Source organism: Ruditapes philippinarum, unplaced genomic scaffold (assembly GCF_026571515.1).
Source record: "Ruditapes philippinarum isolate M1 unplaced genomic scaffold, ASM2657151v2 ctg411_1_1_1_1, whole genome shotgun sequence".
Lineage (NCBI taxonomy): Eukaryota > Metazoa > Mollusca > Bivalvia > Venerida > Veneridae > Ruditapes > Ruditapes philippinarum.
The window spans coordinates 492,407-512,356 of record NW_026854764.1 but is presented as its reverse complement, the minus strand read 5'-3'; the positions used below and the strand labels follow the sequence as shown (position 1 = coordinate 512,356).

At 32.1% G+C, this 19,950-nt stretch overlaps 2 protein-coding genes across 2 annotated transcripts in view; one reads left to right on the top strand and one right to left on the bottom strand.

Annotated features, from left to right (window-relative positions):
• The first annotated feature begins 3,353 nt into the window (after positions 1 to 3,353).
• LOC132740978 (uncharacterized) lies at positions 3,354 to 6,005 on the top strand. The gene has a single exon (XM_060729044.1). The coding sequence runs from the start codon at positions 3,588 to 3,590 to the stop codon at positions 5,343 to 5,345; it is 1,758 nt and encodes a 585-aa protein (XP_060585027.1). The 5' UTR covers positions 3,354 to 3,587; the 3' UTR covers positions 5,346 to 6,005.
• Positions 6,006 to 6,149: 144 nt separating this feature from the next.
• LOC132740988 (protein phosphatase 1 regulatory subunit 12A-like) overlaps positions 6,150 to 19,950 on the bottom strand; it is a 94,511-nt gene continuing 80,710 nt past the window's right edge. The window contains exons 26-29 of the mRNA XM_060729061.1: positions 19,659 to 19,781; positions 19,263 to 19,409; positions 17,478 to 17,528; positions 6,150 to 12,503 (exon numbers count right to left, since the gene is read on the bottom strand). Coding sequence (XP_060585044.1) covers positions 12,417 to 12,503; positions 17,478 to 17,528; positions 19,263 to 19,409; positions 19,659 to 19,781 — 408 coding nt within the window. The 3' untranslated portion in view covers positions 6,150 to 12,416. The remainder of the gene's footprint in view (positions 12,504 to 17,477; positions 17,529 to 19,262; positions 19,410 to 19,658; positions 19,782 to 19,950) is intronic.

Genomic DNA, 19,950 nt, shown 5'->3' with positions numbered 1-19,950 from the left:
GATTTTAAATCCTCATATCAAACTAAATATGGAAAATAAAGTTAAACTCACAACACTTCAAAAAATCAAAATGAGAAATATTGCCAAAGAAACATATAACTGCATACTGTACATGTAATATGAATCCGTGACTGCACCGAATATCCTATCATCAAATATTTTTGAAATCTATAAAGGCAATTCAAGAATCTAAATCTACAAAATATGATTTCAGACGTAGCATGAACATCTACAAGTCAGGGGTTAGTATCTCGAAACTATCGTTATATTTGCGTTAACGAACGTGCTAACGATTGACAGAGGGTTGGCTAACGAGAGACTAGCGCGGGTATCTCGAAAGCAATAGTTAAGCAATCGTTCGTTGCTTACTCGTTAGTTATTAACGATTGTGTTGTGTTATCATTTGAATACATGTACCGCGAAAATTGTGTACAGCTCTTGTTTTTATCACAGGAGCTTGAAATTCTATCAATAATCGCTCAAAAGTCAGATCTAAAAAAAAATCCATACCTATATATAAAAAAAACACATAGGTATGGATTTTTTTTTAGATCTGACTTTTGAGCGATTATTGATAGAATTTCAAGCTCCTGTGGTTTTTATTCACCGAATCATTATTTTGCGTAGACGAAGGTGAATTGGAGCAGAAGGTTACGATCATGCTAAATCACACAATCACACGACACATGCAGGATCCGGTCTGTCGTCTAGCAATATAGACTTGTCTTGCGATGAAAATCCCGATTGCCTTGATAATATCAATTGTTGTAGTGGTAAACCTTCGAAAACGGTTCCTTTAAAAAAGAGAACAGTCATTGGAACTGCCCCTGTTGGGAGTTCCAATGAAACAGGCGTGATTCAATTGGGGGGAGGGGGCGGGAACTTAAAATAGAAACTAATATTGCCCTATATAAACCTGCCTCCCGGCTCGTGAAAATATGTGGCATTTTATCATGTTTCGTGAAAATATATTCCATATTTCACTCAAACGAAAAAATATCCTCTTAGTAACAAGTTTGAATTTATATTTTCTTGTGCAAAATTACACATTACAGAGTTTATTCCTTTCGCTGTTTAAGTTATGATATGCTTTTTTTTCATCCGCATTCAAATATAAGTCTTTAATTAAACTGTAAAGAACCTTTACATATGTTTGATATGTGAGAAGTTTGTTTGTTTGGATTTTTATGGCACGTCAACACACAACTGGCCATGTTATGTAAAACTTTGTAAATGACAATAAAAATGAGTCAATTAGATCCAACAATACAAGTTTATCTCTTTCAAATAGTCAATGGTATATTTATGTCGGTTCATCATTTTTTATCAATAAAATGATATAATTCTCATTTTTATGTACTTTTAAATCGCACCTTTCTTACTTTTGTGTCAAAGTGAAAGTAACGAGAGCCTAAAGACACCCTCTAGGCATCCGTTAATAATTGGGCATATTAACGATTATTCGTTAATTACGAGAGCGTCGAGATAGCGGTGAAAACCTTAACGAGAGGTATACGATAGTCGTTATCCTTACGATAGCTTCGAGATACTAACCCCTGCTGCAGGACAATAAAGTATGGCAAAAAAAAACAGCAACATGTATTTATGCTTGAGGCGGTGTGGGTGCAGAACAGTCAACAAAATTAAATACGAACTACAGACAAGTACCGATTTTGACTTGCCATAAATTTAAATGTGTCATGTATATATATTTATATAGTCTGAGTGCTTTTGAGTTGCATGTCAATCCAGATACATGTACTAGCTTATCACGTTCAGATGCTTTTTATGCTCGGTTTTTAACATGCTTGCGAATGCTTTTACGTTTGTTCAAGGATTCAATTTATGGAATTAAGATCCGTGATTTGATCAATTCTCTTTTATAGTGGTTTTTATTTTCTTAAATTTTCTTTTTTTCTATATTATGTTTGTCGGTTAATAGCTTCTTGCTTATGTTTCTTTGTTATATATGAATTGATGGTCACATCGTCATCATCGATATCATCACCATCTTTTTCTGTATACGAGGCTGTTATAGAAAAGCGATCCAGAGCTAGCGAGAAACCTTAACACCTTAAAAAGATACTAAAATATTGTGCAATATGTTCATGGTTTTGACGGTTATTACTTTAAAGGACATGAAATAATAATAATAATAAAAACTTAAGAAGCAGTAAATGTGCATAAAGTCAGCTCTTTGCGTAGCACCGGCTACATTTTAGGGATGAGTACTGCACAAGGTAGCTAGACTGTACAACTGGAAAATGAATATCTGTTAAAGTCATTTGATGATTATAAAAGATGATATGTTTTATGTAATGGTGTCTTGATTACCTGGTAAGTATGGCACTTAATGTTGATTAATAGTATATAATAATAATTTGTGAAACGAAACTCGCGCCTTCGCCTTCATCCTACAACTACATGTAGCCAGTTGGGAATATTTCCCGATCGTGAAAGTAGGAGTTTCCCCTTTTTCACTTTCCTAATCGGGAATTTCATGTTCGAAAATAAATAAATAAATAGATATATAAAATTGGTCAATAAATTTTTTGTAGGATTTTAGTATTTTGCACTGTCATTAAGTATATTATCGCTAAAAATTAAAACTATATGTCTAAGTAATGGAGACTACGCGAGTTCACACTTGTCATGTCTTTCAAAAAAGGTTAGTAAAAAAAAAGTAATTGTTATACATTTACATCAACTTTTAACCACTCAATAAGCGAGCATATAATCGTGTTTTCGTCTTCGGCTTTTAAGGGGCGAAGACACGAAATGTCAGAAGTCAGTGACCATACATTAATGCTAAGTTAACTCTTATGCCAAAATGAGACAACAAAACAGCAAACATACAATGAAGAACAACATCAAAGACCTTACTATAGTCCATAATGGGAACATTGTTTAGATCAAAATACTTAGAAAGGTCATGTATGAAATAAATTAATGATGGGTTTCATATTCATTAACGACTGGCCCGACAACCACGTTGTATTTCAGCAAAAATCGACTGTTTTACTCACCATGATATATATGCTTTAGCATTTTGTTTCATGAAAACACTTATAAATGAAATATAATTATTTTTTTACATACGTATGTTCATATAAAAATGACTCATCGAATAGTAATTGATTTTGCCTTTACGCTTTCTAGATTAATAAATTGGAAAGCTAATTTGTAAAGCAAAAGTCTTTAAATGAATTAAATGCTTCATTATAAGTAACCAAATATCCTATATCAGTGTCTCCAGTTATTGACGCTCAATCAAGCAGTATATGAATTATTGTTTCATAGTTAACGGCTCATATCATTTGAAATAAAGCTTAATATTTTAAACCAGTTACTTTATTCTTGTAAGTTATTATTATATTTGCGATGCAATTTCTCGAAAGTGTTTACTTAGTAAAGTAGAGAGGTTACACCAGTTTGAGGAAAACTCCGAGACGAGAAAAAAGGTGTCATAAAGGAGTAAGTTTTGGATAGTAAAGGAGATGCGTATAGGAATAATCTATAAGTTATCGACCTGTATAGGCAACAGTTTCTGAAATAATTGAATGTTTCTACAACACGAGATCTGAAGTATGGTCAAAAACATGTCGGATCGTTATGGAATCAAATATTCTCTAGAGAAGATGGCGGTGAAATATGTACCCCCAAAAATAGAGGAGTCTAAACCGAACCACCCCTGTACACCATGCTCTCGGGAACGAAAAGATGTCGAAGCCGTTAACTTTTGCACCGAGTGCAATGAAAAACTGTGTCATGCCTGTACAACACAGCATAAAAAGTTTCAAATCCTTAAGACACACAAAGTTGTCGGAGTTAAAGAAGCACCTGTACAGGAAGAACCCGTACATGAAAAGCAAAGACTGACTGAAACATGTGTTACCCATGCAAGTAAACTTGTCGATTTATATTGTACAACTCATGATGAAATCGGGTGCGCGGCGTGTATAGCAATCCACCACAAAGAGTGTCCTGAACCTGTTCATATCACAAAGCAGGCAAGAGGACTAACAAAATCTACTCTTCCAAAAGAAATTAGAGAAGAAATACTGAGAGTGAAAAAAGAATTGTTTATGCTAAAATTAAAGAGACAAGCTGACAAACGAACATTTACAAAAGAAAGAGACGAAATTCTAACTGTCATCGCGTCACTGAGAGCCCGATTGAATGAAATAATGGATAAAATAGAGGCAGATGCACGTGGAAATCTGAACCAGAAATTTGAAAACGATATGAAAGTGATTAAACATGATATACATAGCTGCGACGAAGCCAATAAAGCGCTCGAAGAAGCTTTGAAGAAGTTAAAAGCTGAAACAGATTCGCAGTTATTCGTGAATATTAAACGTGATGCTAAGAAAAGTTTAGACATGGGCGAGTCAGTAATTATATCTGTGACTGAACACTTAGGTCAAGAAACGGTACACTTCACTGTTGACGAAAGTCTGGAGGAGTGGATAGGTAGCCTCAGCACAATTGGGAAATTTGATCACGATCAAACGGCTTATAAGGGTGCGTTATTTGGAAAGTATGACTTGGATCAAAAGAATGATACAGACCACGATGAGTACGTATTCAATGGTTCATTAAACCTTCCGAACGGAAAGACGATATTTACTGACTGGAATAACAAACGATTGAAACTGATAGATAAAAGCTACAATTTGATGAGCCACTGTGACGTGCCAGGAAACCCGTACAGTGTGTGCTATATCAATGACAACATGGTGGCAGCGACTCTTCGAGATGAAAAGTTGGTGCAGTTTGTTAATGTTGCTGATACCAAATTAACTTTAGATAAACGGTTTAAAATCGACGAGTATTGTCGGGGTATCGCATACAAAAGTGATCAGCTTTACATAACAGTTGGCGGTGGTGAAGGTGAAATACACGGGCAGTTAAGGGTTTACTCTATGCACGGTGGCCTGCTAAGAATTTACGAAGAGGATGTACAAGGGAAACCGTTCTTTACCTCACCTGGATTTATTGTCATAAACGACGATGGATCGCGATTCCACGTAACAGATCACAAGAAGGGCGTGGTTACAATAACAAAAGATGGGCGTTTGGCATCCGTGTTTCATGACAAGTGCCTTAAAAATCCTCTAGGGCTATGCATGGACGGTAAAGGTAATCTTTTTGTGAGTGGACGGGATTCCAGTAATGTTATACAATTTACTGCTGATGGAAGAAAAATTGCGGAAGTTCTTTCAGAGACAGACGGAATAACGCAGCCACTTGCAATCTGCTGTCACGAGAGTATTAACACAAGACTGATAGTTAGCATGGAGAACAGTTTTACTGTAAAGGTCTTCACATTGCTAGAAAAATAACTATTATTGGTGTATTTCTTTTGTGAATCATCTAGACAAACCATTTATTGTGTAGCATAGATGTGGTATATGTATTTCTCCATGCAGCAAACTGCTGGTTGTAAATTTTCATTTTTGTTTGACCAACTTTATGATGAATAATTCCCTGTTTTTCGAATGACGTTTATTCCATATACCACTGTATTTATTACATTATGTCAATATACAGAACCCACATAGTGTACCGATCATTTATTTTCTTTAATTAATCCTAAATATTCTTGGGATAGTCTTGAAGCGTCTTGGGAGTAATTAGACCTTGGAGTAATTAGACCGAACGATCCTAATTGTGCTTTAGATTAAAATCATTGTAATTTTACGTGTTTTAACTGGCTTTCCTGCATAATAAACAGTAAGTACCAATTTCTCCACAAATGATCCAATGTCAACGGTAAGAGAGTATACACATATTTATTGTAACTGTCACTTTTAAACACCCAGTAGACTAGAGGCTAGTTAAAAATATATAGCTTGTCATTAACATGCAGATCTTCATTTCTGGAATTCAAACAGGAAAGTTTCAAATAAAGAAAATGTTCAATTTTCAAATCGTCATTTGCCCCTAGTTACAACCCAAGTATCAGATAGTGGAGAACGAAATAAAGCCAAAAATGTTTTATGGAACTTGACATCTAGACCACTACGGCGTGTTGTCAATGAGGCTTCTTCACCCATGTTGATACCCTCAGTCAATAGATAGCAAAAATAGTTTGGAATTATCATATGAACCACGAATATTCGGGTTAATGAATAAACAACAGAAGAGATAATGCAAAACAGGTTTATTATTATCATAATTGTGGATAACTCATTACTAATTTGCTACATGATAATAATAGTAATAAATGTACATATTCATAGAAACAATACAAAATATTCTGTACATTAAAAGCGGACATGTTTTTTATGATATGAATAACTAACATGGTTACAAAATATCCGTGACTGCTACTCATTTGCATATCATGACATACCTCATCTGCATAAAATTTCCTAATCTGCATAAAGTATGGTACACTCATTTGCATATTTAAGTGTAATTTCATTGAAATATTAAAATCTATATGAAGCAAATAATTTGGTTATTGTGTTTTCTTCATAAAAACATACGTATGCATGTACAATTAATACAGGTGCATTCAATTTCAAACATATAAAGAAACAAGCTTACTTAAGAGAGATGCCTAACCAGATACCTTTATATTTACATGCTTTTTAGAAAATTATTGTACCTGTACAATAAATCCACTCTAAAAGTAAGGTTTTCTGCATATGATGAACAGAAACAAATTAATAAATTATTGTACATAAATATATTGGCATAGTGACGATATTCCAGCAACTGCAGTTCCCAGAGCACATGTTTTGTCTGTACTAATGGGGTTAAAAGTCTAACAATCATAAACAGTTTCTTATCAATCCACCTACTTCAATTATATATACAAAAATTGCATGTCAAAATACTGGCATAAAATATTGAAAGAAATAATTCCTCATTTATCTACAAAAAAGGGGGGGGGGGTAAATTTATTATCTAAACACTTATCTTACACTGGGCAGTGTTTCCATTCACTATTTAAACCAGTTTAAAAACAAAATTTCAGGGGAAAAATATTTCTAAAATAATCCACAATAATCTTTCAGCAAAACTTTGTTTCCTTTGCACGAGAAAAACTGGTTATCTATATTAATTTTTGATTAATCTTTCACTTTATTCCCTTAAAAAATAACTTGAGATGACAATTTTTGACAATCCCTTCAGAGAATTGAAGGGAAAAATATGGACTAGTAAATACCAGAAAAAAATAAATCCATTGATAATAGCTCATCTTTTATACAAGCATTGCTCTTTCTAACAATTTCTCTTTTTCCTACAGCATAACCAAAGCATACATAAATGCACAATAGCATGCTTAGCAGAACTAAAAACAAAGCTCAACGAAAAATATGAAACGAAAAAAGCCAATTTAACTCCAATGCTAGCAAAAAGACAGCTATATGTTGTACACCATATAAAAGTACCATGTGTATGATAGCATGATCAAAAAGGATCATAAAGACAAGCTTTCATATACATGGAACAAACATCTGTATTGTTTTGTGAACATTTGTGCAAGCCTTAGATCCTACATGTCATCTAAGGGAGCTTACTCTCTCTGGGAAAAAAAAAATTATCTATCACTGTTAACATCTAAAAAGCTATTTTTTCTAGATAAAATTCTATTTTCTATTCAGTAGCCCACAATTATTATAAATTTGTTCAAATAGAAGTAACACCATGCACAAATATTGTTAACAATGACAGATATTCTTGTCAAGACAGTGCATGCAATGCCCTTGACAAGTTTAAAACAAACTGTGGCTTTGACTCAAAACATAGTTTAATCTCCAGGCATATGCATAAAGCATAGTCCTAGAAAAAACTCAAAAGTCAAAGTCAGAGTTTAAAAATCTCCACTACTACAAGCATTTCCAGGCTAATTCACTGTAGTGAAGCTGAGGTAAGGATTTTACTTGTTGAAGGCAACAGAGAACTTTTCAATGTGTCAGCTTTTTAGTGTTTGATTTCTAAGGTAACATGGTAACATAAGTAATTCAATGACTCCATTTACAAATAATATAACACGTAAGAAGCATTGGTCCATTTCTGATGCAATAATTTAAATCCTTACCATCTTTTCTGTTTTAACCAACTCTGTGTGACTCTTTGAAAAAAACATGCAACCAATTTATAACTCATAAACGAGAGTTATAATTGAGTTAAATTAATTAGTGATATTTTACAAAAGTTTTATGCGGGAACTTGTACATTATATGTCACTGCAATACAAAACCTAGGTCCATCATGTCACCTAAGACAATTGCTTATCTTGTGAAAACAATTAATGCACAACAATTTTCAAAGTTTGTTCATACCATTAATATGTAAATTCACTTTTGAAATTTAAAAAAAAAGAGAGAAAGAAAGACATGTGAACGACAATTCATAGTTAAAATAACAGGAGGAAAGAAATGTATAGACTATGTATAAACTATTGTGCAAAACTTGAGTCCAGCATGTCACTCAAGGAACATTGTCCACAAAATAAAAACAAATGGTGTACTGCAGAGAATATAATATTTGATTGGAAGTTCGAGAAAGAATTTCAAATATTTCTGAGTATTTTATTATGTGCATAAAAGTTCATTGAAAAATTCTTGAAAAAAGTCACACAGTAGATAAGTTATACTATTCTTCTGAAGAAATACAATACAATTGCATAGGAGGCCAAAATAAGTGTGATAAATATAGCATATACATATATATATCCACGTGTTGTATTTCAGCCTACTTATGCACAATGTTATTGCTTATTTCTTGTAACTCTTCACTGCTAGTAACAGTTTGGTCATCAAACTGAACTGGTATCTCATGCATATTTATCATTTGAATATACATGTATGGTGATACATTGACACCATGTTTCAACAGGACTGTAAAAAACAAAAATAATGAAAATACAATATAAACAATGAAATGAGTAAATATCAAACTGAATGATCTGGTTGAACAGTTAAATGAATATTCCGTGCAAGAGATCTTCAAGCAAAGTTCAAGTCCAACATGTCACCTGAACAAGGTCACCTTCCGACCTTGAAATGATCCTTAGTTACTGTTACCAAGCAACAGTAACAAATGCTCCAGACAAGATCACAAGGGCCTACTATGCTTGATTAATCAGGTGACAGAATATTCAACATGTAGAATTACTGAATGTGAAATGGATATATCTTCAAACAATCAGCAAAAATTTGTCAAAATTCTACAATCTTTTGATCCAGCATGTCACCAAAAGAATCTGGAATGAAGGTCAAGGTCATATTAAATTATCAAGATTATTTTTACACAAATTTGACCTACTTCCAGTTCATGAATGTAAGAATTCTAAAACATTTAGGATAATAGCTTTGAAGATATAAATTTTCACACACAAAACAAGGGACATTGCTTATTCTACAAGTTTCTTCCCCATCTTGTAAGTGTTATTATGCAAAACAAAACACCAACAACAACAATAACAACAAAAACAATATCACATGGTGTTTTGACCAATCAAATAAGTGGAAACAAATATGGCAGTGTCATGTGACTGATCTGATTGGTCAAAATCAAATAATGATGTAATATATTTAAATAATGCATAAGAAAGTGGATTTTAAAAAATCCACAAAAATGTAAGCACTGGTTTTGATGAGAACATACAAAAGTATTCATGAAACAAAATAATTAAAATGGCTCATGTTTGTTTGGCAAGAAATATCATCCACTGGCAGCAGCTACATTCAGTCAAAAAGCAAAAAAAAATGCCCTAACACACTGTCCCATCATGTTTCAGCAAATGCTCCATAATTGAAACCATCAAAAACATACAAGTCAGTGAGATCATTACCATTAAAGAAAATAAATGGAAACAATTGCATAAAGTGGCTTAGCTTTACAAATGGTTGGCATCCTATACATATGTACATGTATTTTACATTATTTACAAAACATGTTGGGAGATAAATATATTTTATTCTATATACAAAAACAAACTTCATATCTATACACACTAGTAAGGGAACTACTCTACTAATCTCATTTTCTATTATTTTTTCACAGTTTTGAACATTACAAGGGTGAATAAAATAATAAAATGGCTAAACTGCCATAGCCCCACAATTCATATACACGAAAAGTATACTTTCCACCAGACATAATCAATTTATCAGTAAACCGTGGCATGTGAATGTATTCAATTAAAATTCTTAAATCATTGTTTTTTTCTTAGAACATCATTTTGTTAAAACTTCCCAATAAAAGCTTAATTTTCTATAAAAAACAGTTTATTATAAGATTACGATATTCTTCACAGAAGCATTAATTTTGACAGGAGAAGAAAACTACAACTGTTGGATAAATATTTGATTATCCTGCTTCAATAAGGCACTTGTAATAAAAAATTGAATTCATATCTGTGAATAATTTCAAGTAGAATCTTAAGACAATGCTTTAGTCTTACAAAAGCATTTAGAAATAAAGTACCTGCAATTGAAATGTATAAATCAACTGGCAGCTTACATATTTAGAGTAAAACAGCTTTTATATCCCCCTCAAAAACTGTAGGTTCTTTTACTTTAACAACATTTCTACATTCTATACGTCTTTTATGAATAAATGAATAAATAGCACCAAGGGTGAACATTTACACTTTAGCATTTAAATATATATAATATATAAAACAACAGTTGCTGGAATATCAACATTATCAACATCATCATTGTCATCATCATTTCCTGTCAAACAAAACCCTAAGCACTTTAGTCCAATATGAAATACTAAAATAAAATACAGCAGTAAACAGTCATAGTGTAGGAATATAGTTCACTGGCTTAACAAAAATCTATTTAACTTGTTTGTAACTTAAAAAGCAAATTATATAAATAAATAATAGTAATAGTATACAGTAATATGCAAATGAGGCAGTCATGTGATTGTTTGTAACCAATCATCTTCACTTCTTTGCGAGACTAATTTCACTGCATATAAATAACGTTGCAGAAACTTTAGTCCCACCCGGAAGTGGCAATATCTCTCAACATCTACGACTTTGTACCGTCCAAAAAAAACAAACATATTCTTACACAACATAAAAAGTTCCTTCTACACAAAGAAAACCTGTAACTACATGAGCTACTGATATATATATGAGAGAGAAAAAAAAACCTATGAGTAAATAACGACTTTGTTAAAGGGTTACCGTGGTTACAACAATTTGTCCAGATTTTGATAAGATATAATATTAACAGAGTGACATGTATTAATACAGTGATATGAAACAGAAAGTATATCTTGAGTAAGTTAACGAGCAAAAATATAAATATTAAATGTGTTTTTTTCTTTTAATTATACTTAACATTAATATATTTATTAATATATTTCATCTACCCGAGATGGAACTTGTTTATAGTGGCAGATAAAGGAACAGACTTTGTAGTTTTCTTTAAACTGAAGTGACAAGACTTTTACTGTCATACAACACATGGTTTAAATCTTATATATTTTTGGACATTTTCCACCAGACTTTTGTCCTGAAAGCTCATAATAATGAGAAAATATTCCAAAAATATTACCTTACAAAATCCAGATATTATGATAAAATGCCAAAACATGTAAGACAAGAAAAAAATTCTCTTTTCCTACAATTTCTCATCAATACCTCTTAATAAAAAATATTTTAATTTCAGAAAAGAACAAAATTTCTATATCAAAAAAAAAATGTACAATACATTCTGATTTTCTTTTGCAAAAACCAAAAATTGTGTATGACAAAAGTCCATGCACACCTCCTTCATGAGTGAAGGAAGTAAAAAATATATAGTAAGAAAAAAAAACAACAACAACAGATCATATACAATGATAATCACGAGCTTAGGGCAGAAAGCTTGTCACTGGTCATTTTAAGATCAGTGATATATTTAACCTTGCTACACTAAGCCAATGACTTTTGATACTGTAAACAAGAGACCAATATCACATACAGCTAACTCTAGCGAAAATTGCACTTTTTTTTTAAAATATCGCCCAACTGACATTTCCCCTTACTTTTACTTTAAGCATGTAAAAACATCTGTTACAAAGTGAATATTTGTTTAAATGACATAATATAAAGAAATATAGAAATCAAAATGTGTAAGGATGTTTATTATTAATTAACCTTATATAAATCGGAACTTTTTTTTTGTTTGTTTAAAATCATAAGTTATAAAAGGCAGGCATGTTATAAACATTTGAATAATTAGTTTTAAAAAGTTTACATTATTAATACCTCCTTTAAAGGTTCATAATTCTTCATGAAAATGAATGAAAAGCAATATCGTATATCGGAGATACTTTCACTTTTCTTTTTTTGTAACAGATCTCCTCACATGTATAAAATATCATAGTAGGCATTATCAGGGACTGTTCATACTAAGTTAATACATTACAAGACTAAGAGAGTTGTAACATGACTATTTCGAAAGTTTACTTATAACGCGTATGAGAGCACCGTTCTCTTCCCGTAACCGACGGTTGTCTTCCTTTAATTGATCCATTTTCTGAAATAATACAAAATAACAATAATTAACGGTTATTATGAATGTAAGTTTTATCAAAAACTATTCAAATACTTGTGAATATTGTATTGTTTTTTTTTTCCAAAAGAACTTACTTATACTTTCAAACATGTTTTTCCTGATTTATTGAACATGTTTTTATATTTTTTTTTATACTTAATTATTAATAACATGTTTCTTTCACACATATTTAACGAATACAATGTACTTGTGCATATATCATTTTGAAAATCAGGAATCATTTGGTAATTAGATCTGATATAATAGTTGCACATGCATTGTCACAAATGCAATACTGCCTTATATTGTACACAATATACAAATTTAGCAGGTTTACCCCCCCCCCCCACCACAATATTTTTGCTTTATATAGACTCCTGGGTGCGTTTTCCTAGCGTACATACGTTATCGTAATTTGAGTTTGAATATAACTTTTTGCGTAAGCAGAGCTAACGAATTTATTTGTGTTTAACTAAATTTTCTTAGCTGTGAATTTGAGTAAGTTTCAACGTTAAGTTACGCTAACTTATTGCTGGCGTTAATTGCACGTTCTGTTTAGTGCAACGCATCTGACGTAAATTTACATTTTGCATAAGTCAAAATATAAGTCAAAAGATACGCAAAACTTAAAAAATGTTAGTGAAACACTCGCCTGATTTTTTACACTAAAATTTTCTTCATCTTACACAATTTTACCAATAAGAAAAAAGGTTCATAATATTAATGTAAGTATCAAAAATTGCCATGCACTAGTTTTTTGTCCCACAACCGATCATAGAAGCTTAATCCTTTAATCCATTCCCTTTCCTATGTATACTAAATTGTCTTCTATAAAATTTATTTAAAAAACAAAACAAAAACAATAATGTTGCATCTAAAACTAACTAAGCCTTTGTATGACTGCTTTAAAAACAAATAAAGGGCCATCAATTTACAAACATATAATGTTTTGTATTTACTATATACAGGAATGCCACTGAATACACTTTTGAACATGGAATTCCTGAAAAGTTTCATTAGAACTTGTATATTTATATATTCATTTTCAATTTGTATATTTATATATTTATATTTATTTTCAATTTGTATATTTATATATTTATTTTAAGTATGATATAGAAATAAAAATACTGACAGATTAGTGACACTATCAATGATGTAAGTGCAATAAAAACACGTCTCCAACGATGGACGTAAAAGAATCTTAGATAGATATATTGTAAGTGGCAACAGATTAAGGGTGTGCACTTAATAAAAATTACTGTAAAAATTCAATAATAAAAGTGAATTTGGGGGTGAAAAAATAAACATCCAGATTTGATAAACTATTTTTTTTTTCTGGCATACTTCTTACTTTAAAATAATGAGAAATAGAATCCATAAAGAAAGCCCAAAAAGAGAAAATTGAAAATGTTGCAGGCTTGGTATGATTGACAGTACTTGAAAGTGTAAGCTAATGTCCACGTCCTCTAGCACCAGCTAAAGCAGAATTCAACATTTACTGTACCTCTTGATACAAAATTTCTTAATAAAAATGATAAACACACTTTGACAAAAAAAATGTGGCATTAACATTTTAACATTGTAAATTAGAAATTACCCCTAACCCTGCTGTAGTCAAAGGTGATTTCTATTTGCCACCAATATTTAGCCAGGTCAGCCTGTATGTCCATACAGTCTGACATGGATCTATACTGCTGGCTGACATTTTAAAATTATCACCTAAAAATCCCCAACATTGATAATGGTCAGTTCCATAAATGGAAGCTGGACAAATACATTTAAAAGAATTCTGCAGGTTAAAGGTTAAGAATTACATCGCAAACCAATCAAATTATTCATCTGTTGTTTTTATTATTATTTTATTCTTAAAACATGTTCAATAGTTATATACACTAAACAAACAACATCTATTATTTCAATATTATAAAGAAAGAAAACAAAAATTCATAAGTTTATACATGTAAGAGATACAACAGAGCATCAGCGTAACGTGCTGTGACGGCAGGTTGCCAAGCTTTCTAGTAAAACACGTGTTATTATACATTGACCTCTAAATTATTGACGCAATTTATTAAAAACGGGGAAAAAGACATCGATCAACATACTTTTAGTTTAATTACACTGACAACAATAAAAATGAGTATGTACAGATATATAAAGACTGAAATTACAACAAAATAAATACACAATAATAAAAAAACTAAATCTTTCAGCAGCCTTCCATGCAAATGCACTGAATTATTTTTAATTATTGTCAGTTTTTTTCCCCCTTTCTTTTTTATATCAATGGTCAAGTGACTAGAATGTTTTTTTGTTTTTTTTACCCATTTTCAATAACAAATCAAGTTATTTCCTATCCCTATCAACCTTTTCTCCACTAATTTCATATACTGGCCTCTTCCAGCTTTGATTTTAAGCATTTTCTATTGCTGGCTTCTGGGGGTAGGGGAGGTGGTATAGGAATGAAATATTAAATCAACAGTATAGAGACTGGTAAAATTTCCAAGAAAAGCTGAGAGGGGGAAGTGCAGACATGAGTAGCTCTACATTTGTGGTCTTAACTTTGCAGTATTATAACTGGCACAGCAATATCAAGAGAGATCACCACTGGCAGTATTAGCTCTGGTCCAGTCAGTCACATCTAAACCAGTACAACATTAAAATAGATGGTAGTCTTAAACAATATCCGCTGTAAAAATGAACCTGTCTCTGTTTTGAATTTTTAACTGTCTATTCTTAGATAATTTCTAGGATTTAAGGGTCAGAATACATCAAATACATCATCTGTGTTGCCAACAGAATTGAGTCGTATCAGGCTTCTTACAGCTGCAGATTGGCCCAGCTATAAATATTGGTTGCAGATTCTTACATTAATTGTTGCTAGCGCTTAGATATTAACAAGTGTAGTTAACAAGTGTAGTTAACCAACGTTAAACTTGAGTAAATCAGCAACTGTTCTAGAACTGTTACGCATGCAAGCTCAACCTAGTCTTCATGCAATGAAAAGAACTGAATTAAATGGTGATGAAAAAAAAAAAACATAAGAAAAAAAGTAAAATTAAAATAATGTATAGCAAATGACAAATTCTGATAAATATTACCCACTAAATTTTAGCCTCTAAAAATAGCTAAATATTTTGTACAATATTTACATAGGGCTTTCATTAAAACACTAAATAACCATGTAACCATCCATGTAACATTGATCATTTTGAACACTATACTGTATAAACTAGTTAAAACTTTTTAATTAACCTTTAATGTGATTTATTTACCCAACAAGTAGATGTACATGTATACACAATAGGTGACCCAAAACAGCACTGTGCCACATTTTTGAGAATGTCTTTACCTAAAACACCAAAAGTTCTCTGTACAAATGGCAATGATATTTTTTTGTCACTTTCAACGCTTTAAAAATGATATGAATGAATATGTTCATATTTGACCAACGCAACTGACCAATTATAACCTGTATTTATCATTCAGAAACACTTTAATGACTTGTTTTTCAAATGACTAAGATGTATGGAACAGATTGGCCAAGAGACATTATTGGATTCTTTTCTGCATGACGTCATTGAAACATTTTACAAACTGGACAGTGTACAATTTGTCTAAATTGTTTAGGCTTGCTCTGTTTAGCTGCTGTCAGTTAGTATTCAAGTATCCTCAAAATGACCATTGCATGATATGACCAAACATGAATATCTATTAATATCTGTGACACTTGGACAAAACAATCGACCATGCAGCTCTGTGACAAATATACTACATGTAGCACATATATATCATTCTTTAAAGCAAGCGTCTCTGACAACGATAAGCCGCGTTCTTTCTTGAATTTATCATTCACTAAGAAATAAAGAGGAGGAAAGGATGATAGAAGAAGAGGGAACTGTCCAATCAGACACAAGATGGCTGCATGATTTTGTTACCTATTTTGAAAGCTTGGCAACCACCCGTGTTAAAGCTCTATTTTCCTCTTTAAGTTTGGCATTTTCTGCCCTTATTTTGTCCATATGCTGGAAAATATATCATTAAAATAAAGTCATTTAAAGTCTGTTTGGTTTTGGTTTTAAGTCACAGAGACACTTTACAGGTCATATGGCAACTTTCCAGCTTTATCGGTGAAGGAAGACATTAAGTGCCCCTCCTTGCACTATTTCAGGCATATTCGGGCACTTGAGAAGAACCACAGCAGTTCCATAAGCTAGCTGGATAGCTTCTTTACATGGTAATTTAAAGAATAATTTTCCACAAATCCTACGTTTTTGGTACATGTATTTCACACCAAAGCTTCATAATTCATAGAACCATGTAATCTTGTGAAAAAAGTTCTGTAACTTTCATGTTTTTATTAACATAGTTATGAAAAAATTATCTTTTGTACACTAAGTCCTGCATCAAAACAATACTTTAGATTGAACATTGCAAAAAGTAAAATTGAAAAATTAACAAAAAACATTGAAACTTCAAGTTTCATTATTACAGTTATTACTATTATCCCCATCTATCTCTAAATAACTCTAAATAAATGTAGATATGTTGAAGTATAGAACCATAGCCAAAGACACAAAGGCATTATGGGACATTTAAGCATGTCTTTTTTAAGTTCATAAGATTTTAATTTTTCAGAAGTCTCAATTTTCAAATTATTTCTTTAAACAAATCAGCTGTTTTTACACTGAGTCTTTCCTTTTAAAATGACAAATAATTCATTTAATAGACTATTACCCATTATAGTTTTTCTTTTTTATTGTGATACTCTACTAAATAATATACCACTACTGCAGTTAAATAAGATAAATACATATTTTATCAAAAAAGTCCTATTTCATTTAATAAAGGTAACTTTTACACATTTGACTGACCCTTCACTTTCATTCTTTTTTATAAAACCGATTATTTTGCTAACTAAATACATTAAAAATACCCTTTTTGTAAAATTACCTTAATTTCTTCTTCTAATTCTGACAATTTTCGTTCTAATGCCCTTCTCTCCTGTAAATGAATTACAATTGGATTATCATACTGATTAAACTTATCAATATTCTTTGAAATATTTTCTTGCTGTAATGCAATCATCTACATACATCTACAAAAAGATCATAAATGAGAATACATGTACTATTCAATTAGATATTTCACAACAGGTAGTGCAATTAATCAATTACAAACTTCATTTTGCTTGTTACATTTTTTTTTTTTTTTTTGGTACAAAGCAAGGCGCAAAATAAGAACAAGCAAATTCGTTGAATTTATATCCCCTGCCGAGTACTGGTTATTATTAACACAACAACTAAAGACATAAGGCTTTATTTATATATTAATCATGGCATAAACAGTAATATTCTTTGAACTTGATAAATATTCAGGGCAATAACAGAGCCATAACTTTGTGTTAAATAGTAAATCTGGAAATGCCAATGAGATGTATGCATACTACATAACTAATCAAGGGCCATAAATCTGAGTTATAAGTATCTGACTGGAACAAGGCGACTATATGCATATCTCCTCTTAGTATCCCATAAAGTTTCATTGAATTCCAGCCAGTAGTAGCAGAGAAGTAGCAAGGAAACAAATATTTTTCTATATGGATACTGCATAACTAATCAAGGGCCATAACTCTGAGTTAAAGTGTCTGACCGGAACAAGCCGACGATATGCGCATCTCCTCTTGATATTGATGATTCCCATAAAGTTTCGTTGAATTCCAGCCAGTAGTTGCAGAGAACTACTCCGGAAACGATTTTTACTCCATATGCATATTGCATAACTAATCAAGGGCCATAACTCTGAGTTAAAGTGTCTGACCCGAACAAGCCGAGGATATGGGCATCTCCTCTTGGTATTGCAGGTTCCCATAAAGTTTCGTTGAATTCCAGCCAGTAGTTGCAGAGAAGTAGCGCGGAAACGATTTTTACTCCATATGTAAATGCATAACTAATCAAGAGCCATAACTCTGAGTTAAAGTGTCGGACCGGAACTAGCCGACGATATGCGCATCTCCTCTTGATATTGATGATTCCCATAAAGTTTCGTTGAATTCCAGCCAGTAGTTGCAAAGAACTACTCCGGAAACGATTTTTACTTTATATGCATACAACATAACTAATCAAGGGCCATAACTCTGAGTTAAAGGGTCGGACTGGAACAAGCCGACGATATGAGCATCTCCTCTTGATATTGATGATTCCCATAAAGTTTCATTGAATTCCAGCCAGTAGTTGCAGAGAACTACTCCGGAAACGAAATTCGGACGGACGGACGGACAACGCCAAAACTATATCCCCCTCCCGATTCCATCGGCGGGGGATAAAAAGTTGACACAGGTTGAGGTTTTAAGTTAAAATAGGAATTTCAGGATTCAAAGGTGAAGGACTACTCTCCAATGTGCCCCTCAGACATTAGCAAAAAATCTCAGCAGAACCACAGGCATCTTGTTAGCTATCTGACCTTTCTTGATAAACTCTTGAGTTGTCATTAGGAGGCAGCTGTAGGCCAAAATAACTGTTTAAAAGTATTTTTGGGCCACCTCAAAACTTAGAAAACACTCTTTGTTGTACATGTATGTGATAAAAACATTAAGTAAGCCCCTCAAATACTGAAAGGGACCAATTTGGAAAACTTTTGAAGACAATCCTGTAATTTGAACCTACTAAAATGAAGTTATATAATGGTACATACAGTTTCATCTTGAGCAAGGGGACAATAAACTCTCTCACAACTTACCCTTTTATCATTGGTATCTGATACTCTATTGGCCTCGTTTTTCTTCATTTGTCTATCTAATTCTAGTTTTGCCTCACGTAATTCCTTTTTACATTGTTCTAACTCCCTTTTTAATCTGTCTTTTTCTACTTTTTCATCTTCATATAACTGTAAACATTATAAAAAGTAAATACTATACATGTTTTCAAAGTCATGGTAGTATCTTTATTTCAACATTTTTCAATATTAAAACAACAAACAATTAACACTGAAAAATTAATGCGCCAAAAATTGGTTATTTATAACTTATTTCGGTTATAACAATATAAGTTTGTAAAACATTTTTCTTTCAATCCGTCAATTTGTTAGTCACTCTAGTTTCAGGAAACACAAACAAAACAATCAATCAATCTGTACCTTTTTATAGTCTTTATCTAAGGAGGTTGAAGATCTTGAATACTCGCTGTAAGAACTAGGTCTGGTGGTGGTAAGATGTCCCGGCACATCTGAAGTTGAACCATATCTGTTGTATCGGGAACTCTGAAATTACACAAGCAAAAAACTGTGATCATTCTGTATATAGTAACTTTACCTCCCTGGCAGGATTGGAACCAAAAGCAGTAAGGGGGAAATGGTTTGAAGGCAATGACCTTATCCACTTGTCCACAGACACCCCTGTTATTGAACTACTTTTAGACATGAAGTGAGA

Coding starts and splice junctions, on each gene's coding strand:
- LOC132740978 (XM_060729044.1), top strand. CDS start 3,588: ATGGTCAAAAACATGTCGGATCGTTATGGAATCAAATATTCTCTAGAG.